Below are 19435 nucleotides of genomic sequence, written 5' to 3'. Positions count from 1 at the left end.
AAACGTTCACAGAAAATTTGTGTTGATGACGTGATTGCACAATTGCGTGCGGATCTCGTCAGCCCACACATGTTGATTGTGAAAATTTACAATCTGATCACGTTGGAATGAAGCCTCATCCGTAAAGAGAACATTTGCACTGAAATGAGGATTGATACATTGTTGGATGAACCATTCGCAGAAGTGTACCCGTGGAGGCCAATCAGCTGCTGATAGTGCCTGCACACGCTGTACATGGTACGGAAACAACTGGTTCTCCCGTAGCACTCTCCATACAGTGACGTGGTCAACGTTACCTTGTACAGCAGCAACTTCTCTGACGCTGACATTTGGGTTATCGCCAACTGCACGAAGAATTGCCTCGTCCATTGCAGGTGTCCTCGTCGTTCTAGGTCTTCCCCAGTCGCGAGTCATAGGCTGGAATGTTCCGTGCTCCCTAAGACGCCGATCAATTGCTTCGAACGTCTTCCTGTCGGGACACCTTCGTTCTGGAAATCTGTCTCGATACAAACGTACCGCGCCACGGCTATTGCCCCGTGCTAATCCATACATCAAATGGGCATCTGTCAACTCCGCATTTGTAAACATTGCACTGACTGCAAAACCACGTTCGTGATGAACACTAACCTGTTGATGCTACGTACTGATGTGCTTGATGCTAGTACTGTAGAGCATTGAGTCGCATGTCAACACAAGCACCGAAGTCAACATTACCTTCCTTCAATTGGGCCAACTGGCGGTGAATCGAGGAAGTACAGTACATACTGACGAAACTAAAATGAGCTCTAACATGGAAATTAAGCGTTTCCGGACACATGTCCACATAACATCTTTTCTTTATTTGTGTGTGAGGAATGTTTCCTGAAAGTTTGGCCGTACCTTTTTGTAACACCCTGTATAAGAGATTGACTGGCGGGAACTACACTGGTTAATTTCTCTGAAGACAAGCACTTAACAAAGTATGCAAAGCTTACTCACTGGAAAAGTAATTTGAACACAATGTGATGTGAAACACAAATAACAAGGCTGATGAGGTTGAAAAAGCTGCTAAACAATGAACTACGAAGTATCATAATTTGTAGAAAATTTACTACACATATAATTGAAAAGTACTTAAATTGGAGTCGTTCTGTAGTACAGACACACATAACATATAACTGTTAATCTGAAGTACCTGTATTGAAAAAATGATATCGTGTAGATAGGAGTTTTTCACGAAAAAAGTATTTTTGAAAACAAGTGACACGCAGGGGATGATTTTTATGGATTTTAAGCTGATTTAGGTGTGTAACTTAAATTCGTTCATTTTTTTTACTGTCACTTATTTTCAAAACACAGTAATCTTTCATGATTCCACAGTTGGAGATCGTGCTGCAACCCAAGGTTGACTGCCCAAGCATTAAACGACGGGATGTTAAACTCTAGTCTTCCTTCTTTTATAAGCATTGTTTGTGTCTTGTGTGGAGGGCAGCACTGTGCTAAATTCTGTTGTGGCGGTGATTTAGCACATTATTGGGAGATTAAATGTGGCTGTTAAAAGAATTAGTTGGCGACTTAATGGCTATTTTCTTTTACTTGAACGTAAATAAAACGAATGTAAAACATTCCCTCTTGGGACATCACTGTGAACGATCCGGCTGAATATACGAATTTCCCTATCATTCTCATGGCTGATGTTGCATTATTTCGCGATATAACAAAATCTGACACTACTAGCAAAAAAAAAAAAAAAATCTACTTCCTTATTACTTGCAGTGGTCTTGCATTCCTTCATGCTGCAGTAACAGTCAATCCCAATCCTCACTGTCGCCGCCTATTGAGCTGACTCAACACTTAATAGTTGTACGTACTCACGTAGAGAAAGAGCTGTGAAGTGTGGATTATGATTAGTACACTTTGGAATCAATACAACAATGAGCTTTAGAAAATATCGCTGAGAATGGAAAGCAGAGAACTTGGTGAAAGGTAACATCTTATTGCACCGTGTTTGCTTGATAATTAATTGGATGAAATTGGTAACGAAGCCTACTCATTAATTATTGTAAAAGTCACTGATGTGGGGGACAACAATTTTTCTATTTGTGTGAGGTATTACAGCAATGTAAAAGGGGCAGTAACTGTAGACTATTGTATTGGGCAACTGTAGACTATTGTATTGGGCATATTTTGTGACCTAAGTAAAGCCTTTGACACGATGGATCACAAACTACTACTTCGCAAGCTACAAGGAATGGTGTTACTGAAAATTCGCTGAGATGGATGTCATCTTACCTATTAATCAGGAAACGAAGAATAGTAATAGAGGAAACTGATAAGAGATTCTTCTCAAGTTGGAAAAAGACAGAACAAGGTGTGCCACAAGGATCTATCTTAGGCCAATATTGTTCTTGTATTATATACAAGACCTGCTGATTAACATAAATTCAGACACTATTCTTTATGCAGATGACGCTATAGCAATAGTCAGTTGCAAGAAAAGAGAAAATTTAATTAGTAATCTTCAGCAGTCTCTGGCTGAAATCGAGGCTTTGGTGAGAAATAATGGTCTGAAATTAAATCTAACAAAGACACAAATCATTCACTTTACCACAATACAAGCTGTACAGGATACACTAGAAATACCATATGAGGACAATCAGCTTGCCACTACAAACTTAGCCGGCCACTGTGGCCGAGCAGTTCTAGGCGCTTCAGTCTGGAACCGCACAACCACTACAGTTGCAGGTTCGAATCCTGCCTTGGGCATGGACGTGTGTGATATCCTTAGGTTAGTTAGTTTTAGGTAGTTCTAAGTTCTAGGGGACTGATGAGCTTAGATGCTAAGTCCCATAGTGCTCAGAGCCGTTTGAACCATTTGAACCACAAACTGAAACAAATTTCTAGGTGTAATACTGAACAAGAATTTATCATGGACAGACCGTATTGATGCCATGTGTCACTGTCTAAATAGTGTAATATTTGCAATGAATGTTATAAGCAGTATAATAGAAACACCAGTCAAAAACGTTGTATATCACGCATGTCTTGTATCTGTGATTAGATATGGTATAATTTTGGGGGGATCAGAGAAAACAGACTTAAAGAGAGTCTTTAGGCTACAGAAAAAAATCATTAGAGCGATGGCAGGTGCAGAAAAAAGACAATCCTGCAGACCTCTGTTCAAGGCGCTTGATCTTATGACTGCTCCTGGCCTCTATATCTGTGAGACAATTAAGTTTTCTGAACAGAACCCACAACTTTTTGAGGATAACCTGTTTAAGCATGATTATGAAACAAGAAACAAATATCAGTATTAGTTACCAACTTATAGGCTAGAACAGCTGGAGAAGACACCTTACTATATGGATATGAGGCTGGGAAATAAAGCCTGTGAAAAATTTAAAAGTTATGCACCAGAAGAATTTGGACATTATTTTTAAAAAATACCTAGCAAGTAAATATTACTACAGTGTAGAAGAATTTTTGACTGACTGTCACAAATAACTGTGCCTGATGCTACATTTTATTCTGTCATGCTACTTTATTTTCAACATGATTATTTTAAATCATTTTGTGGTACTTAAAATTACAAAATACCTGTAATTATTCTGTATACTTACAATTAGAAGTAGCTTTAAACTGACGAGTCACCTATGTCCCAATCATCTGACTGTATATGACATGTTATGTGACAATAAAGTTTCTCTTCTATTCTATTCTCATTTTCAGGATTGTTGCTGTCAAGTCACTTGACTGTTTAGTCTGGAATTAGGACAATTAAAGCTGAGTTCACATGTGCAACTTACGTGACACCACAGATTGTGGCTTTTTGCAGTGACACCTTGAGCTAACGTTCACACAGGATGCCACGAATTCTATGTAGGTGCAGAGCTTTCAGTATGGCGTCAATTGAAATCACATAGGCGTGTATCAGTGTTATAGTACAGGTTATGGCACAAGAGATATGGCAAGGGTTAAATAAAAGGTAGACGAAACCCAAATGTTGGATCTGAAAATAGATTTCGCACAGGGATAAATCAAGAGTCACAAACATTTTTTTAAAAGAAATAACTCTTGGAAACGAAAATGCTGTCTTATATGCTAAACTAACCAACAGCTTGCATGTAAATGTCATCTGCAGACACACCACTCTTCCAATGTATTCGTTGGTGTAAGCATTTTGAATAACTAATTTCTTGTTTAATAGCTGCCACATCACATTCGCATATAATCCACAATTTACACACACACACACACATACAGAAAATCAAACAATTTTGTTCTTGTTGTTCCAGAAGCTGCGAGAGTGTACCTGCCGACGTCTGTTTTCACTTTTTTCGGTAATAAAATAAAAACACAATTAAAATGAATGGAGTACAGCAGCAATTATTCCACTATAACTGCGACAGAACGCTCCTGTTTCGAAATACAGCCACCAGGCATCAGTGGTGGAAGGAAAGTAGCGTAACAAAGTACAACCAGCTGAATTTTTTGTGGCATGACAGAAGTTGCGTCTCTGAAGTTGCGCCACTAACTAGTGGGAGTTCACAGTTGGAACTGGAGTATGCCACTAGTTGTGGTGACACTTTTGTTCACAGAAGTTACGTCTCGTAAGTAGCGCCACTATAAACTGGAGCCCACAGATGGAACTACAGTATGCCATTAGTTGTGGCGACACTTTTGTTTCACATGTGAACCTGGCTTAAATTAACCGTTCTAAAAAGGGCAATATTTTGGCTGGTTTCATCAATAGAAATGTGGCAATATTTCGGCTATTTTTTGTTCATCAGGTGGCTGCAGAAGAAAGAAAAAACCTGTCAACCATGTTCGCATACTCAACAAAGCATCATGATTGTCGACATATTGTTGAAGTGGTTGACGTATGACATGTATACTGGCGTGAACCGTGATAGAGAGATACCGCAATATACGACTTACGACCTTTCTTTTCTGTAAAAGTGTGTCCTGTGTTGATAAAATTAGGCTAATAACAAAGAGCGAGAGTTTGTAAGTTGCTCTGTATAACAGTAAAGTAATTGAGATGAATTGTTAAGGAAGCTGAAATGTATATTTTATTTATTTTTTGGTAAAAGTTACGTAATGGAGCCCTCTTTCATTTTACGCATTTTATCTACCGATATGGAAAATTGTATGTTTCAAATTTCTTGGTGAAGAGTTGTACGGTACATTATCTATTATAGGATGTCAAAATTTATCTAGCAGTTTTAGCTTTAATAACGAAAAGCCCATTAAACACGGCGCGACTGTAGGCCTAGACATTAGGCTACGCTACAGATCAGTCTGTTATCACGAGCAGTTATTTCAGATTCACATTCGTTGGCTTTGTCTAAACTCAGCTAAATTATCATCAGCACACATAACGTAGACTAAGGATCTCACAGCGAAAGATTGTTTATCATCACATTCCAGATGCTAGGGCAGAAGGAGAGGGGCTAGCCTTCGTTGTTCTTTAACCGTTTAACAAAATATTGTAGGACGTGACATTACATCCCGTATAAATAGCAACAGAAAGCCACTGCAGATGAAATATTTTGACATTTCGTTCCAGTTTCTGAGTAATGATTGGCGATAATCAGTTTTATAAATTATATGCCGGTAGCTTCATAATAAAATTATTTTCTCTCACATCCTAAGACCATGACTTATTTCAGCTCTGTAATAGGCTATAACCCTCAACAATTCTGTATGTGAATTTCTATCCTGCGCATCAGCCTATTTGTAGAGCTTTTTTTCCGCATTTGGTTCAGTGTCATTGAGATAATTAGGGAGGTTGTAAAATAGTTCCCTTGAGAGTGCCCACTTCTTGTCACTACTGTAGTCTATTATAGAGACTGTTATTATATCACAGACTCTATGTATTTATAAGGTCCATGTGAATTTATTTGACGAATTTCCTGATAATGTTTCTTAAGACCCAGATATCCAGCTGCATTCAAACTTAATTAGCCTAAACATACGTTTATTTATCGTACGTTAAGTTTTTCATATTATTGTCCATCACTTAATCAGATTTACGTGATGGTTTCTCAACAAAGACTGTGTCCAAGCTTTTTCCCATTCTTGTCATAATGTGTCTTACCTCCCTTGATTTTGCCACTGGAAAAAAATAAAAAACATAGTTGTGTTTACGTTTTACAAATTGAAATTGCACTGAAATGGTTTTTATCAATTCCATTTCACACTGAAATTTTCCATTCTCGTATCTCCATTGCTTGTGTAACTTCTGTGCTCTGTCTGACTAGTACATTAATAATTGCGTGGTTGGTATAGACCAAAATATTTATTGACCTTTGAACATGTTTACATGTGATCAGTCTTGTCATATGCAATTTATATACACTTATAGTTACAGCATTACAGTGATTTTACTTGAATCCTTACCTAATTATGTTACAACAAGGCTTTTAAATAGCAACTACTTTAGAAAAGTACACTATTTTTGCATTGAACTAACTTATGCAATAATGAGTCAGCATACCACACTAATATATTTGTATCTATGTAATCTGTAAGTAATTATAATCATCACAAACTTTATCTCTGTATTGCCTTATGGCATAGTGAATCAACATACCACACTGGTAGCTTCGTAAAATTTTACAGTTTGTAATTTTGTATAGGCCTACTCCCACTTCAAAACTCCAAGTCATCTATGTACATTCTTCAAATTCCTTCACCGTATAGAAGGCTTTACTTCTTACCCACTTTGTTATTGCACTTTTAAATTCATTCAGGGACACTGAGTGGGCATTTTTACCTAGTGTGTTAAAATATGTGAGACTAAGATATTTATAGCTGTTGTAGATTTTTGCTAGTCGAGCATGTGGCTTGTCAGTTGTATGTCTATGTCTAGTGTTATGACGGTGTATTGGCATCTGAAGGTCAAGATTATTCAGATTTTCTTTGGTGTGTACTAGGCAACAATAAATATATAAAATATATAAGCTAGGTACTGTCATAATATTCATTTCCTTGAAGTGGTGTCTACACAAGTCTCATGGTGTGAGCCCCACAATGCATCTAATGGCCTTTCTTAGCCATTTAAATACACTCTTAAATCTAGGTGAGTCTCATTATTGAAAAACTCCATATATCAGATAGAAACTGAGGAAAGCAAAGTATGCATACAGCAGCAGAGCATCAGTTACACAGCCTCTCAGCTTGTGTAGCAGATAAATCACTTTTGCGAGTCTGGAGCATAACTTATCCCAGCTTAGACTTTGATCAATATGGAATCCAAGAAATTTAACTGATTTATTTTTATTATTGGAGTCATTCAGATTAAATACAATGTTTTCTCTTTTGCTGCTATATATGTGTAATGCATTAGCTTGAAACCAAGAAGTTGACCTATCTATTCCTATTGTTACATTCATTTGTAACTCATCCATGTTGGTATTCTGACCAATTAATGTGGTGTCATCTGCAAACAGTACAACATGTCATTTATGTATGTAATGAACAGAAAGGGCCCAAGGATGGAGCTCTGTGACACTCCTTTTTTAACAGTTTGAAGGATCTGATTTTTTGTTATTTACACACACTAACTATTTTCTGTTGCACTGGTATGACTGCAATAGGAGAAGGGCTTTCTTTCTTCCCTACTCCTACCACTGTAGCTTTCTTATTAGGATAGTGTGGAATACCGTATCAAAGGCTTTCGTCAAATCCAGTCGTGTCGCACAACTTATTGACTGATTCTCAAATCAGTCATATAATTTTGTTATGATCCTGTCTGCTGCTTTCATGGTAGAGGGTAGATGTAAAGCCATACTGTGCAGGATGGATTATGTTATTACATTCAAAATATTGTTTTATCTGCTAAGGTATAGAGTGCTCTGTTATTTATAAATAATTGGTACTAGTAAAATGGATCGGCAGTTACCACACGATGGATACACTCTCACTGTTAATATTTTGTTTATTATTTTTGTTAACAGCGTTATTATCTTTTTTGTATTTGTTTAGTAATAAAATTAGAAAAGCCGTATTGATTCTCTGTTTGGGAATTACTGTATTTAGCTATTGCTTCACTGACATGTTGGCAAGTTACGTGACTCCATTGAAAATGTTCAGTTGCTGTAGTGGGTAATGGCTGATGTAGTGCTTCTGCATTGCTCACATCATCTTTGATGTTGATTTCTGATACAGGAGTGGCAAAGTATTTACTTAGTGCATCAGGAGGAACTGGGATACTGTAATCTTTCTTTTGATAATTTATTTCAGTCTTGATGACTGTCCGTGTGCTTTACATTTATTTGACGAGTTAAGAATATGTCTGTCGTTGGCGTTGCATTTTTCCGTCTTGATTGCAGATCTGTAGTGCTTTTTATGATCTTGTGTTGATTCTTACCTGCTTTACTGTGCTGTGATCTATCACAATACAAAAGCATCAAGATTCTTAAATTATTTAGTCGTGATTTGTATCATTGTTTTAAACTTCCTGGTTTGGAATGGGGATTAAGCTTGTAATGTTTCTTATAACGTCTAGGACATATTTCTTCAAAGATTTCAGTTACCAATTAAAAAATCTTTTGATTGTCGCACTAGCATCCATATCATGTGTAAATAGTCCATTCCAGTCTATTAATTTTAATCTTAGTTTCAGTTTGTTCAGGATGTGCTAATCTGTGGACCTGATGATTCTTTCATGACACGTATCTGTTTTATGATCCAGATGAATTCTAATCCACAGCCCTTCATGGTCAGAAATACTTAGTTTGATTGTATTAAACTGATATCTGCTCATGTGAAAATTACAGATAATGTTATCCAAACTTGCAATCAGTCTGGTGGGCTTGTCATTTATATAGTATTACCTTAATATATTGAGTAAATTGCCACAGTTCTACTACTGAACCTATGTCTATATTAATGTCACCAAATATTAAAACTCAGCAAGTTTTATACATGAAAAGTAAGACTATAAGTTTCTGAACACTTTCTATAAACAAATCTTCATAATGATTGGGAGGGCGATGTACAGACACTGCTGTAATTTCCAGTCTTGGCAACAGTGCTGCTGCAACTTCAAAGTTAGATTATATACAAAGTACACTTACATCCATAATTTCATAATTTATCTTTAGTGTTTTGTTAATTTAGTTAGACATGCTACCATGTTTCACATTTGCTCTGCAGTAACCTGTAACTAATTCATAACCATTTGATACACTTAACTCTAATTCTGTATCTGATAACCAGTTTTCATTTGTCATAAGAATGCTGCAGTTGAACTTTTCTGGCCACTATTTTAGTTCCAGCAGTTTATTTTTTAAGGACTGTACATTTACATGAAGGAACATTAGTCTTTTTTCATAGAAAGCTGTTGTTAATAAGTCTACATTAGAATTATCAGGATCACTTTGTCTACTTGTTGGTTCAAGCTCTACATTATTTTCTTTTAAAACAGAGAAATATGTAGTTGCAGATGTCTTTATCATTCATTGTAGTTGTTGATGATGAAACACTGCTGTAATGTTTCTTTTCTCTAAAAAGCCTCGTGATTATAACATATGGCAATTGGTTCCTTCCTCTTGCTGAATAGGGCCCAGAGACAATATATTTTCTCCACTAACCTTAATATGCCTTTCATGTTCATGTGAAGTGTGTGCCGTGTGTGTTTATCCCCATTAAGTTTGCTGATATCTACTAAGTGTACATAGCTGAATCTTCTCACAAGGCCACTCTGAGAGGTCGTACCATACTGATATGCTAGTTTTGACAACATTGGTGTGGTACAATTGTGGCAGTAACATTTTGTTACTTTGCAGTGCTGATTTGCCTTCATTTCTGTATATGTAACTTGCACCTCTTATGATCAAAATATAGTCATCTTTGTTCAGTTTGTTTGTTTCTATGGTTAAATTTTCTATCGCTGAATTAAATGTAGCACCAGGTTCGACCTTAGCAAACACAGAAAAAATAAAACTTTGCTGGATGTCTTGCTGTGTATTGTTTTGTCTATGCTGGCAGATTTTTTGACTCCTAAATTTTAGGGTGGAGGGATGAGACTTACTTGTTCTGATTGCTTGTGCATTTTCTTTGGTAAACTGCACTTCTGCTGTGATGAGTGAACACTTTTAGCTTCACTTTCTTGGGAATAACTGATGAAGTGCACATGCTACTCTTCCAGTCCAGTGCCTATTTTTTGTCGTTCCTTACTGAAGGATCCACTTTTCAGCAATGAAAATGGACCTTTTTATTGCATTGATTACAAGTAAAACCAGTTTTCACTGTTTTGATGCATTTCTTACATAGCCCATCTTCTATAGTACCGGTAGTAGTCTCGAAAATGCGGTGGACACTGTAATGCTCTGTATTATACACATTTTTTTTGCAAATTAAATTCACACTCTTGTTTTGCTGTAGTAGAGTTTCATATTTACGTTCCAGCACATAATCTTATTTAGTAACACACTGATTACTTCTTGTTCATTTCAGTTCTAACAGTGCCGCATATGACACAATGATATGTATTTCCTATTAAACTTGTGTGCAATGTGTGATGACCAGTAAGCTAAAAAAGCTATTAGTAATGTATTTTAGTGTTTATAACCAGTGTTATGGACAGATTATATGCTATATGTGTATTGAATTTTAGAGGACATGCAGTATGGCTTTCAGAATGCTTCAGGAATTTAGTGAAGTTAATCTTCTATCTTTCAGTGTTCAAGAGGATGCTCATCATGGCAACAGGCTCTCGAATCATCCTGTCAGACCATTTGTGTGAGTAACACATAAGTTCTTGGCTTAAGAATCTGACCTATGTAAGTAAGAATAATAAAAGCACGTAACTATTTATATGTCAGCATTTAAACTATTTGTCTTAATACTAGATGAAAACAATCAGTGATTGCTGAATATACTTAGTCAGTGGCCCAAACCTGAATCGTTAGTCCCATTCTCAGGGACCTGCAAGATCCTGTGGAGAGGTTTGAAATTTAATCTATTATATTCGCACACACATTGATGATTATGAACTATATGACACTATGTCTCTTACGATTTCCAAACTAGTATTGGTTGTGCAAATTTTTTCCATCAGAATTTGTAACCTCAACAACTTCGGTTGATGAATAGCAGAAACACAGAAAAAAGATTACTAATATTCCTGAAAACAAATATGTTAGAGTGGAGTATTTAAAATTTTATGAAGGTGGTCCTTTAGCCTCACTTTTGAATGAGTTTACAGTTGTGAACTAAGGAGGTGTATACATAATATAACTCGTGGCATTTTATCTTTCTATTTAACAGTCCTTTCAGTAGATTTTATGAGTAGATACTACTGTTGTGGAAACAGATCTCTGTTCTCTGCAGAACAAAAATCTGTTTACTCCCTGCAAATAAAACTGTCACCTTCCAGCCAATTGTAGACTTGGGGCTACACTACAGATTAGTCTGTCAGCACAACTAAGACTTTCTGTTCATGTTCATTCCACTCACCAACCAACCACCGAACTGTCACTTTCCAACCTAACCTAGATTGTGGTCTATGCTACGTATTAACCTGTGCAGACTCACAACTGATCGATCAATTTTTTTAAGTAACCTGCACATTGGGCTATATTACTGCTATGTCTGTTACCAAAAATCAAAATTTTGTATTTGATACAAAAGCAATTCACCCTACTTTTTTTTGCTTGAAATTGTCTGCTTGGACTTCACTTTCTTTGATGGTGTTCAATTCCTCCATGCCTTGTATTGATTTGTCAATTCTGGTGCAACATGAGCTACACGTGTCCTACTGTACCGCCCATGGAAATTGGAAGCACTGGATGCTCAATTGGTTTTGTGCGCTACTGTCAGCTTTTTAAGTACACCTTGTGATCACAGTTTCTGGTATTTTCAGTGCTCTGTAAGACTTTCATAAAGAACACTTCTTGAAAGTTAAGGAAACTTAGTACGTAAGGATGAAATGATGAAGTATGTGTTTTATTGAACCTTTGTGTAAACTTCCACTACCAAAAATTCAGTTATGACAGATGGTCAGCCACTTCACACTTCATCATATAATGGGCATCTTTAAATGTTCTAACCCATTTTTGTACCATTCCGCCTCTCATAATGTTTTCTCCATTAAATTCACTTATCCATTTATGAATTTCAACTTTTTTCATATCTTTTGCATGTACAGAAAAAGAATCGGTGTGTATCTTTCACACTCATCAGGATTTCACATTAAATAAACAGGCACAAAAATGTAAATTCACATGGATATTTCAATTATTGCACATTTTAATAGCCAATAGATGAAGATGATATGGTTTGCAGATCACTGGCAATACTGTTGCAGCATCCAAATTTAAAAACAGTGCTTTAGACACATGCATTTTATGTTATAGTATGGTGATCCACTGTGGAATTTAAGCACTGTTCCATGATATCTTTACTTACTGAGTTTGCCAGATAATATTGCCTTCACTGTGCAATCAGTGCTGATGAAGGGGTGGTATTAAATTTTTCCACAGGAATGTACTGACCTCACATCACCAACACCTGTTCAGGATCAAGTACTCTTGCCAAGTACCTGAATCTAAATCATATAAATCTAATCGTCCTGTCTCCTTGAGTGTTTCACTATAATCACTTATTCACTTTAGTGTTATGTCACTGATCTATCTGATGTGGTTTTTCCACACTATAGAAACCTGAGCTGGTCTCTATGATTAACTCTCTTGCACTCATGCAGACTCCACTGGGCCTCCTATTAACAGCCCAGAATCTAATGTCTCCATAAGTAAGAAACTGTTTATTAAGCACAGTTGTCATAGGAAGCTGACAAAGGCAGTGCAATTGTGCCGCTATGATCAGTCAATTACTGGCATAAGATTGAGATGCTGTTACAAGATCCAGCTTACAAACCAGTACATAAGGATCATACACCAACTGTGAATAGGAACACCATCTCACCCCTAAACAACTCAGGTATGCTCTGAAGACTGTACCCTAGAGCACTTATACCACCGTGGATATATGGTGTCCCAAAATAACACAAGAAGGAAGTTCCTCTATGACCAGCAGTGTGGACATGATAAATTCACCAATGTATGAAATAGCTAAACACCTGGTGCAGTTACTAAATCCTCTTGGGGGTCACTGCACACATCATGTCAGAAACTCAGCTGGGTTTGTAAAGGTACATTAGGGGTACATCTGGACAAGGGTAATCTCGTGGTCAGTTTTGATGTCACGTCTCTCTTCATACGAGTACTGCTAAAGGATTCCTTGACATTACTAGGGAGCCACTTTGATGAAGACACTGTGGAACTGTTCTGCCACGCGTTCACTACCACAAACTTCCAGTGTGCTGGAAGGTTCTAGCAGCAGTTAGATGGAGTCACTATGGGATCCATCTTGCGCCAGGCATCAAAATCCTGTACATGGAACACTTTGGTGGAATGGTTATCAGAATGGTGTGTCTGAAGCCAAAGACATTTTGCCGATATGTGAATGACACATTCCTGCTGTGGCCACATGGCTAAGAAAACCTACAGCAATTTCTTGACCTCCTTAATATATAGTTCATGATGGAGGTAGAAGAAAATAGATGCCTGCATTTCCTCTATATGCCGATAATGAAATGAAATGATTGTATGGCATTGTTGGCCGGGAGGCCCCATGTGGGGAAGTTCGGCCGCCATATTGCAAGTCCTTTTTAGCTGACGCCACTTCGGCGACTTGCGAGCTAATGATGATGAAATGATGATAAAGGACACACAACACCCAGTCATGACGAGGCAGAGAAAATCCCTGACCCCGCTGGGAATCGAACCCGGGACCCCGTGCACAGGAAACGAGAACGCTACCGCAAGACCACGAGCTGCGGACTATGCTGATAATGAATAAAACTGATGGCACACTGGGACATTCTGTCTATAGAAAAAAAGACACACGTAAACCTGTACCTAAATGCCAGTAGCTGCCACCATCCAGCATAGTGCAAATCTATGCTCGCCACCCTGATGCTCAGAGCATGAGACATATGTGACAAGGAGAGTCTACCCACCAAGTTTCAGCATCTGAGGGAAATCTTCACAAGAACAGCTACTTGTAAGCACAGGTAAGACACACTCTCCAACCAAGTGAGAAGAAGAAAGAAGATGATACAGAAGAAGACATAAATTGTCCTGAATTCCTTCCGTATGTTGGCCTGCCCACGCCATAGATTGGCAGGATATTGGAGAAGAACAGCATTAAAACCATTTTCCACTCATTGGCTAAAATCAAAAATATGCTTGGCCCAATGGAAGACAAACTAGGACTACAGACACCACCATTAGTCTCCAGCATTAGCTGTGGATGTGACAAGCAGTATATTGGCCAGAAGCAATGGTGTATTTCGCAGTGCTGCCCAGAATGCGCCTTGGACAAATGGGCAAATCTGCAGTGGCAGAGCACAGCCTCAATGAAGGCCATATGTTTGATTTTGAACAGACAGTGGCGTTGTCCTGGACGAATGATTTCTGTCACTCGATCATCAAATGAGGCAGTGGTGATACAGATCTATGATGATCTTGTCAACCAGGATAGTGGTTTCCATCTGCACTCTGCATGGTATGTAGTGCTAGAAAGAATACATCAAGAGTGCTCCGGTGTGAAAGCAGCAAAGACAGTGGATGGAACGGACAGGTAGCACCAGGATGCGATGCCAGGACCCTACAACACACCGGGGGTAATCTGCTCTACTTCTGCTGATAGCAGGTTAAAAAAAGACACTTTCTGATTGTAGAGTTTCAAATAAAATGATTATTTTTCATTCATTTTGAATTTATAGAGGAAGATAATTTCATTATAACTGAAAATCCCATTTCTGGGCTGTTTTTATTTCATGGAGTGAAATAGCATGCATTAAACTATCATCTATCTGCAGATCCCCACCACCACCGTCTGTGAAACCCCTTCCAGAGGTGCATGGTTGGCCCAGTCACTGCAGACAAGGAGGAGGAGCCAGCATCCAGCATCTGTAAAGACACAAACTGGACATAAACCCAACACCTCACCTGAAGTTGAATAATGAATAGGAAACTTGTTGAACTGTTGCCACAGAATGACACCTTGACTCAGCAGATAAATATTTTTTGGAAAGACTTATGGGTGTCATAAAGGGCAAGACTGAGACCCTTGGCATGATAGTTAATGACACAACTATGTAAATTTTCATTTATTTTCTAGTACTAGACTGTGAGACACTAATGTACATAAATCCAATTTTGAGATTGCTATTTTACTTCTAGTAATCTGCTCTACTTCTGCTGTAGCAGATTAAAAAGGACACTTTCTGATTGTAGAGTTTGAAATGAAATGATTATTTTTCATTCATTTTGAAGTTATAGAGGAAGATAATTTCATTATAACTGAAAATCACCTTTCTGAGCTGTTTTTATTTTATGGTGTGAAATAGCATGCATTAAACTATCATCCACAAATTATATTGAAGTATTGTATTTGATTCTTCCAAAAACTGTTAGACTGTTAGCTTTGCTTGTCGAAGTGATTCCAAGTGACCAATGACTCATTTCGTAATTTCTCTGTCAACATTGAGTATACTTCCACGTACACCAGTAATGTCGTTCATGTTGATAAAGTTTCCTGTGCATGTTGGACTGCACCTTTAGTCCTCCCAATTGTATGATATTGGTAATACTAATTTTCAAAACTTATGCAAATGAAATTAATTGTGTCACACTATTCTTTGTTGTAGAATGGCACTCAGACCTTGTTGCCGCCAAAGCAGCTTTACTGTTTAATTGGCTGCAATGATGCGCTTAGTCGCTATTTTCAGTTATTAAAAGGTAAGTACTGTTATGAGGCAATTATTTCCTGAATTAATTTAACAGTAAAGTGCTTATCATGAACCATGCACCAATAACCTTTTTCCTTATATTTTTCATTTCACTGATCAGCATAATGCTTTTTATAAATAGAGTTACTGTTTTTATTGCAATCTGTGTTATTCCACCCACATAAATAAATTTTCAAAATCTGGTAGTGTATGAGCTCTTTCTCTATTTCCTTTTTTTTTTTTTTTTTTTTTTTTTTTTAATGACCCATAAAATCATAAGTTCCAATTACAGAAGGTGCAGAAAATCATGACTGGACCATGGAACAAATATAAAAGTTGCTTCATCATATGATTGAAGCCTCCTATTAGTTTCCTTCAGTGTTTGTGGCAGGGGTATTCCATCTCCCAGGAGAATACACACTCAGAACACGCACAGTGACTTGGATGCAAGCCAGTAGTGAGATCATTATGCTATAGGACCATATAGATATGTCTGTCTTGGACATGTGTTTGTAGATGCCACCATGAAAATGTTGTACCATGTCAGTATTACTGCTAACGTCTTCCTCACCAACCATTGGAGTTTCAAACAAAATGGTTGCTTGTAGTATAACGCTAGAATTAGGCAAGTGTGGCCTGATGAGTGCAGTGATATCCTGACACATTATGCGCTGCCTATAAATACTGGTATGGTAGTAAGCTAGTCAAAGCTTACAAATGACATTCTCATAATACATATGAATTGGTGGTATGTGCTTGGTCACCTGGTAGTAGTTACCTGTAGCCATGTGCTAAAAACTGTTGGAACCCAAATCCTAAATAATTGCAACTGTTTTTGTGCAAATAGTGAGTTACCTTACTAGTTTTATGGTCATAATGTTGTAACTGATCTGTATACTTCCATTAGTTATAATATTTATATAATAATGTATTATATCAGGATCACTTAATAATTATAATGTTTACATTACTGGTTTTGGCATTTTGGCAGTTGGTTGCCATTATCAGATGTGATTAATCCACTGAAAGCTTCATCATGATACATATATAAAAATTCCAGTTATGCTCTTTGAACATCGTCATATAAAATATGTCAGTGAGTTATATACCATGTCATCACATATTAAAAGACTCTTAAATATGTGATGACATGATGTTGATTTATTGACATATTTAATACTACCTCATGATTTTCAGAGTGAATAGTTGGATTTTTTATCATGCTGAAGCTGTTAATGGATTAATCACATCTGAAGATGCCAATTAGTTGCCGAAACTGGTAGTGTGAGAATTATGAGGTTCATTCAAATGAACGCTGGTCAGTGTGTTTACATTTGCCTTACACGTAAGGTGGCACCATGTAACTGCGGGTATGGTGACATCATCTATTGGTAGAGAGACTGATGCATGCACACTGTTTGATGTTACCAGTGTGGTTTCATGCCGAAGAGAAGGTGGTCACACAAGTTATCATCCACTACCAAACCTGCAGGCAAGTAAGCAAGAACGAGGAGTGATTCGATTTCTGGTGGCGAAGGGAGGTAGAGGCTCTGAAATATACCAACGGATGAAGGTTGTGTATGATGAGTACAGTCTGAGTCGTTCAAGTCTTGTGGAATGGTGCAAATGATTCCTTGAGGGGCGCGCGTCACTGGAAGACATTACTCGTCCTGGACAGGCTCACCGTGTCATCACACCAGAAATGGTTGCGAAAGTGAATTCTTTAGTCTTGGACAACCGCAGAATCACCATGGACAAGATCCGTTGGTTACTGGGTATTAACTTGGGCACCGCCCACACCATAATGCTCCAACACTTGAACTTTTGAAAAACCTGTATGCAGTGGGTTCACCACCAACTGACCACCGAATAGCATACTACTTGAATGGCGCTGTCATTGAGTCATCTGCAACATTATCATGAGGAGGAATATGGCTTTCTGTCATGTATTGTCACACGCAACGAAATATGGTGTCACCATTTTGAACTGGAAAGCAAGCATCAGAGCAAGCAGTGGAAATGTGCGGCTTCACCACCTCCAAAGAAATCAAAGGCCATGCTCACCTGTTCTGGTGAGGTCATGATGTCCTTCTTTTTTAACCCCAAGGGCCCCACTGCTTGTCAAGTTCCTGGGACAGGGAACCTCCATCAATGCCCAGTGTTATCAGTCCACTTTACAGAACCTTAGACAAGCCATCAAATTGAAAAGCCAAGGCATGTTGTCCAATGGCATTATCCTCCTGCATGATAATGCCCACTCACACATGGCCAATGCGATGAAGACGACATTGCAACAGTTTCAGTGGGAAATGCTGGAACATCCATCATACATTCCCGACCCTTCACCTTGTGACTTTCATGTGTTTGGACCTCTGAAACAAGCTATTCGCGGACATGGGTTCGCAGTGGAAAACAAAGTGTGTGACTGGTCTAGGCCTGAATCCGACAGCAGCCTACTAGCTTCTTCATGGATGGAATTGACCGGCTAGTGTTGCAGTGCGATAAATGTGCAAACAGTTTTGGTGGCTGTTTTTGAGTATGTATACTGTGTATAACTACATTTTTGAGTTAATAAAATCATTACCATTAATTTACACTAATCACTGGGTTTCATTTGAATGCCCCTTATATAATTATTAAGCCTTCTTTATGAAAAAAAATTATTATTAAAACATTTAAAAGGTCACGTACATCCATTTGGCAACACATCAGTTTCTAAAAAGTTGTATCATTTTTCTGTCTCATATATTACTTTTTGGTTTTGATATAGGAACTGCTAATATTAAAATTCAAGATTCATTGCCTTTGATCTTGTATATTATCATAGCTACTAAAATTGTCCCAGTTATGGTATTTTTCAGTGAAATTCCCTTCTTCCTTGTATCATATTTTTAGTTCTTATCATTACTTTTATTTTTGGGTTCTATTAAGTTCACCATGTCCATTGCAGTAAGCGTAAATGTTACAACTTATCTCGAATTAAAGTGAGTACTTCTGCGACAAAGTGAAATTACTTTTCAACATAGTGTTTAAAAATGTGTCTCATATTGTACAGGACATGTTCAGTGTGGCTGATAATCTCACACATCCTTAATGCTCTTCCTCAAAGAATCACAAACTCACATAGATACACCTGATTGCCACCTGAGATGGGCACATATGTGTCATATACACCCCTGTGCAATGTGTGCATTGTCAATGCATATGGAATACACCACTGCATTAAATTATCCCATGGTCAGAAATCTAAAGTATTAAGGCCAGGTGAATGGGATTGCCATTCGACTGGACTTTTTTGATCAGTCTATCACTAATGCAATGTTTGTGTTGGGCACTGTCATATTACGTGTAAAGAAGTGGGTTAAGCCCCTTTGTCCATAAATCACATCAGTTGTCTTTCTGCAGAGATGACATACTCCAATAGTGCAGGTAATTTGTTGCACTGAAACTATTTGTCTGGTAAAGTATATGGTCCTGTGAGTAGGTCACCCACAATTACTGCTCGAACATTATACTTAAGTGAACCTACTGTCTTCCCTCTGTAATTGCTCGAGGCTTTGCATCTGCTCACATGTGTTTAATGTAGTAATTTATTATCCAATTTTATGTGAATACTGCCTCATCCTTAAATAAAATGCAAGCTGTGAACTG

The 19435-nt window shown here is 37.7% G+C and overlaps 1 protein-coding gene across 1 annotated transcript in view; it reads left to right on the top strand.

The window, feature by feature from the left end:
* Window positions 1-19435, top strand: part of LOC126183191 (proto-oncogene tyrosine-protein kinase ROS) — a 597756-nt gene that overhangs the window by 343934 nt on the left and 234387 nt on the right. The window contains exons 3-4 of the mRNA XM_049924934.1: window positions 10669-10728; window positions 15704-15794. Coding sequence (XP_049780891.1) covers window positions 10669-10728; window positions 15704-15794 — 151 coding nt within the window. The remainder of the gene's footprint in view (window positions 1-10668; window positions 10729-15703; window positions 15795-19435) is intronic.

Source organism: Schistocerca cancellata, chromosome 4, assembly GCF_023864275.1.
Source record: "Schistocerca cancellata isolate TAMUIC-IGC-003103 chromosome 4, iqSchCanc2.1, whole genome shotgun sequence".
Taxonomy (NCBI): domain Eukaryota; kingdom Metazoa; phylum Arthropoda; class Insecta; order Orthoptera; family Acrididae; genus Schistocerca; species Schistocerca cancellata.
The sequence above is the reverse complement of the archived record's forward strand: the minus strand, read 5'-3'. Positions and strand labels throughout refer to the sequence as shown.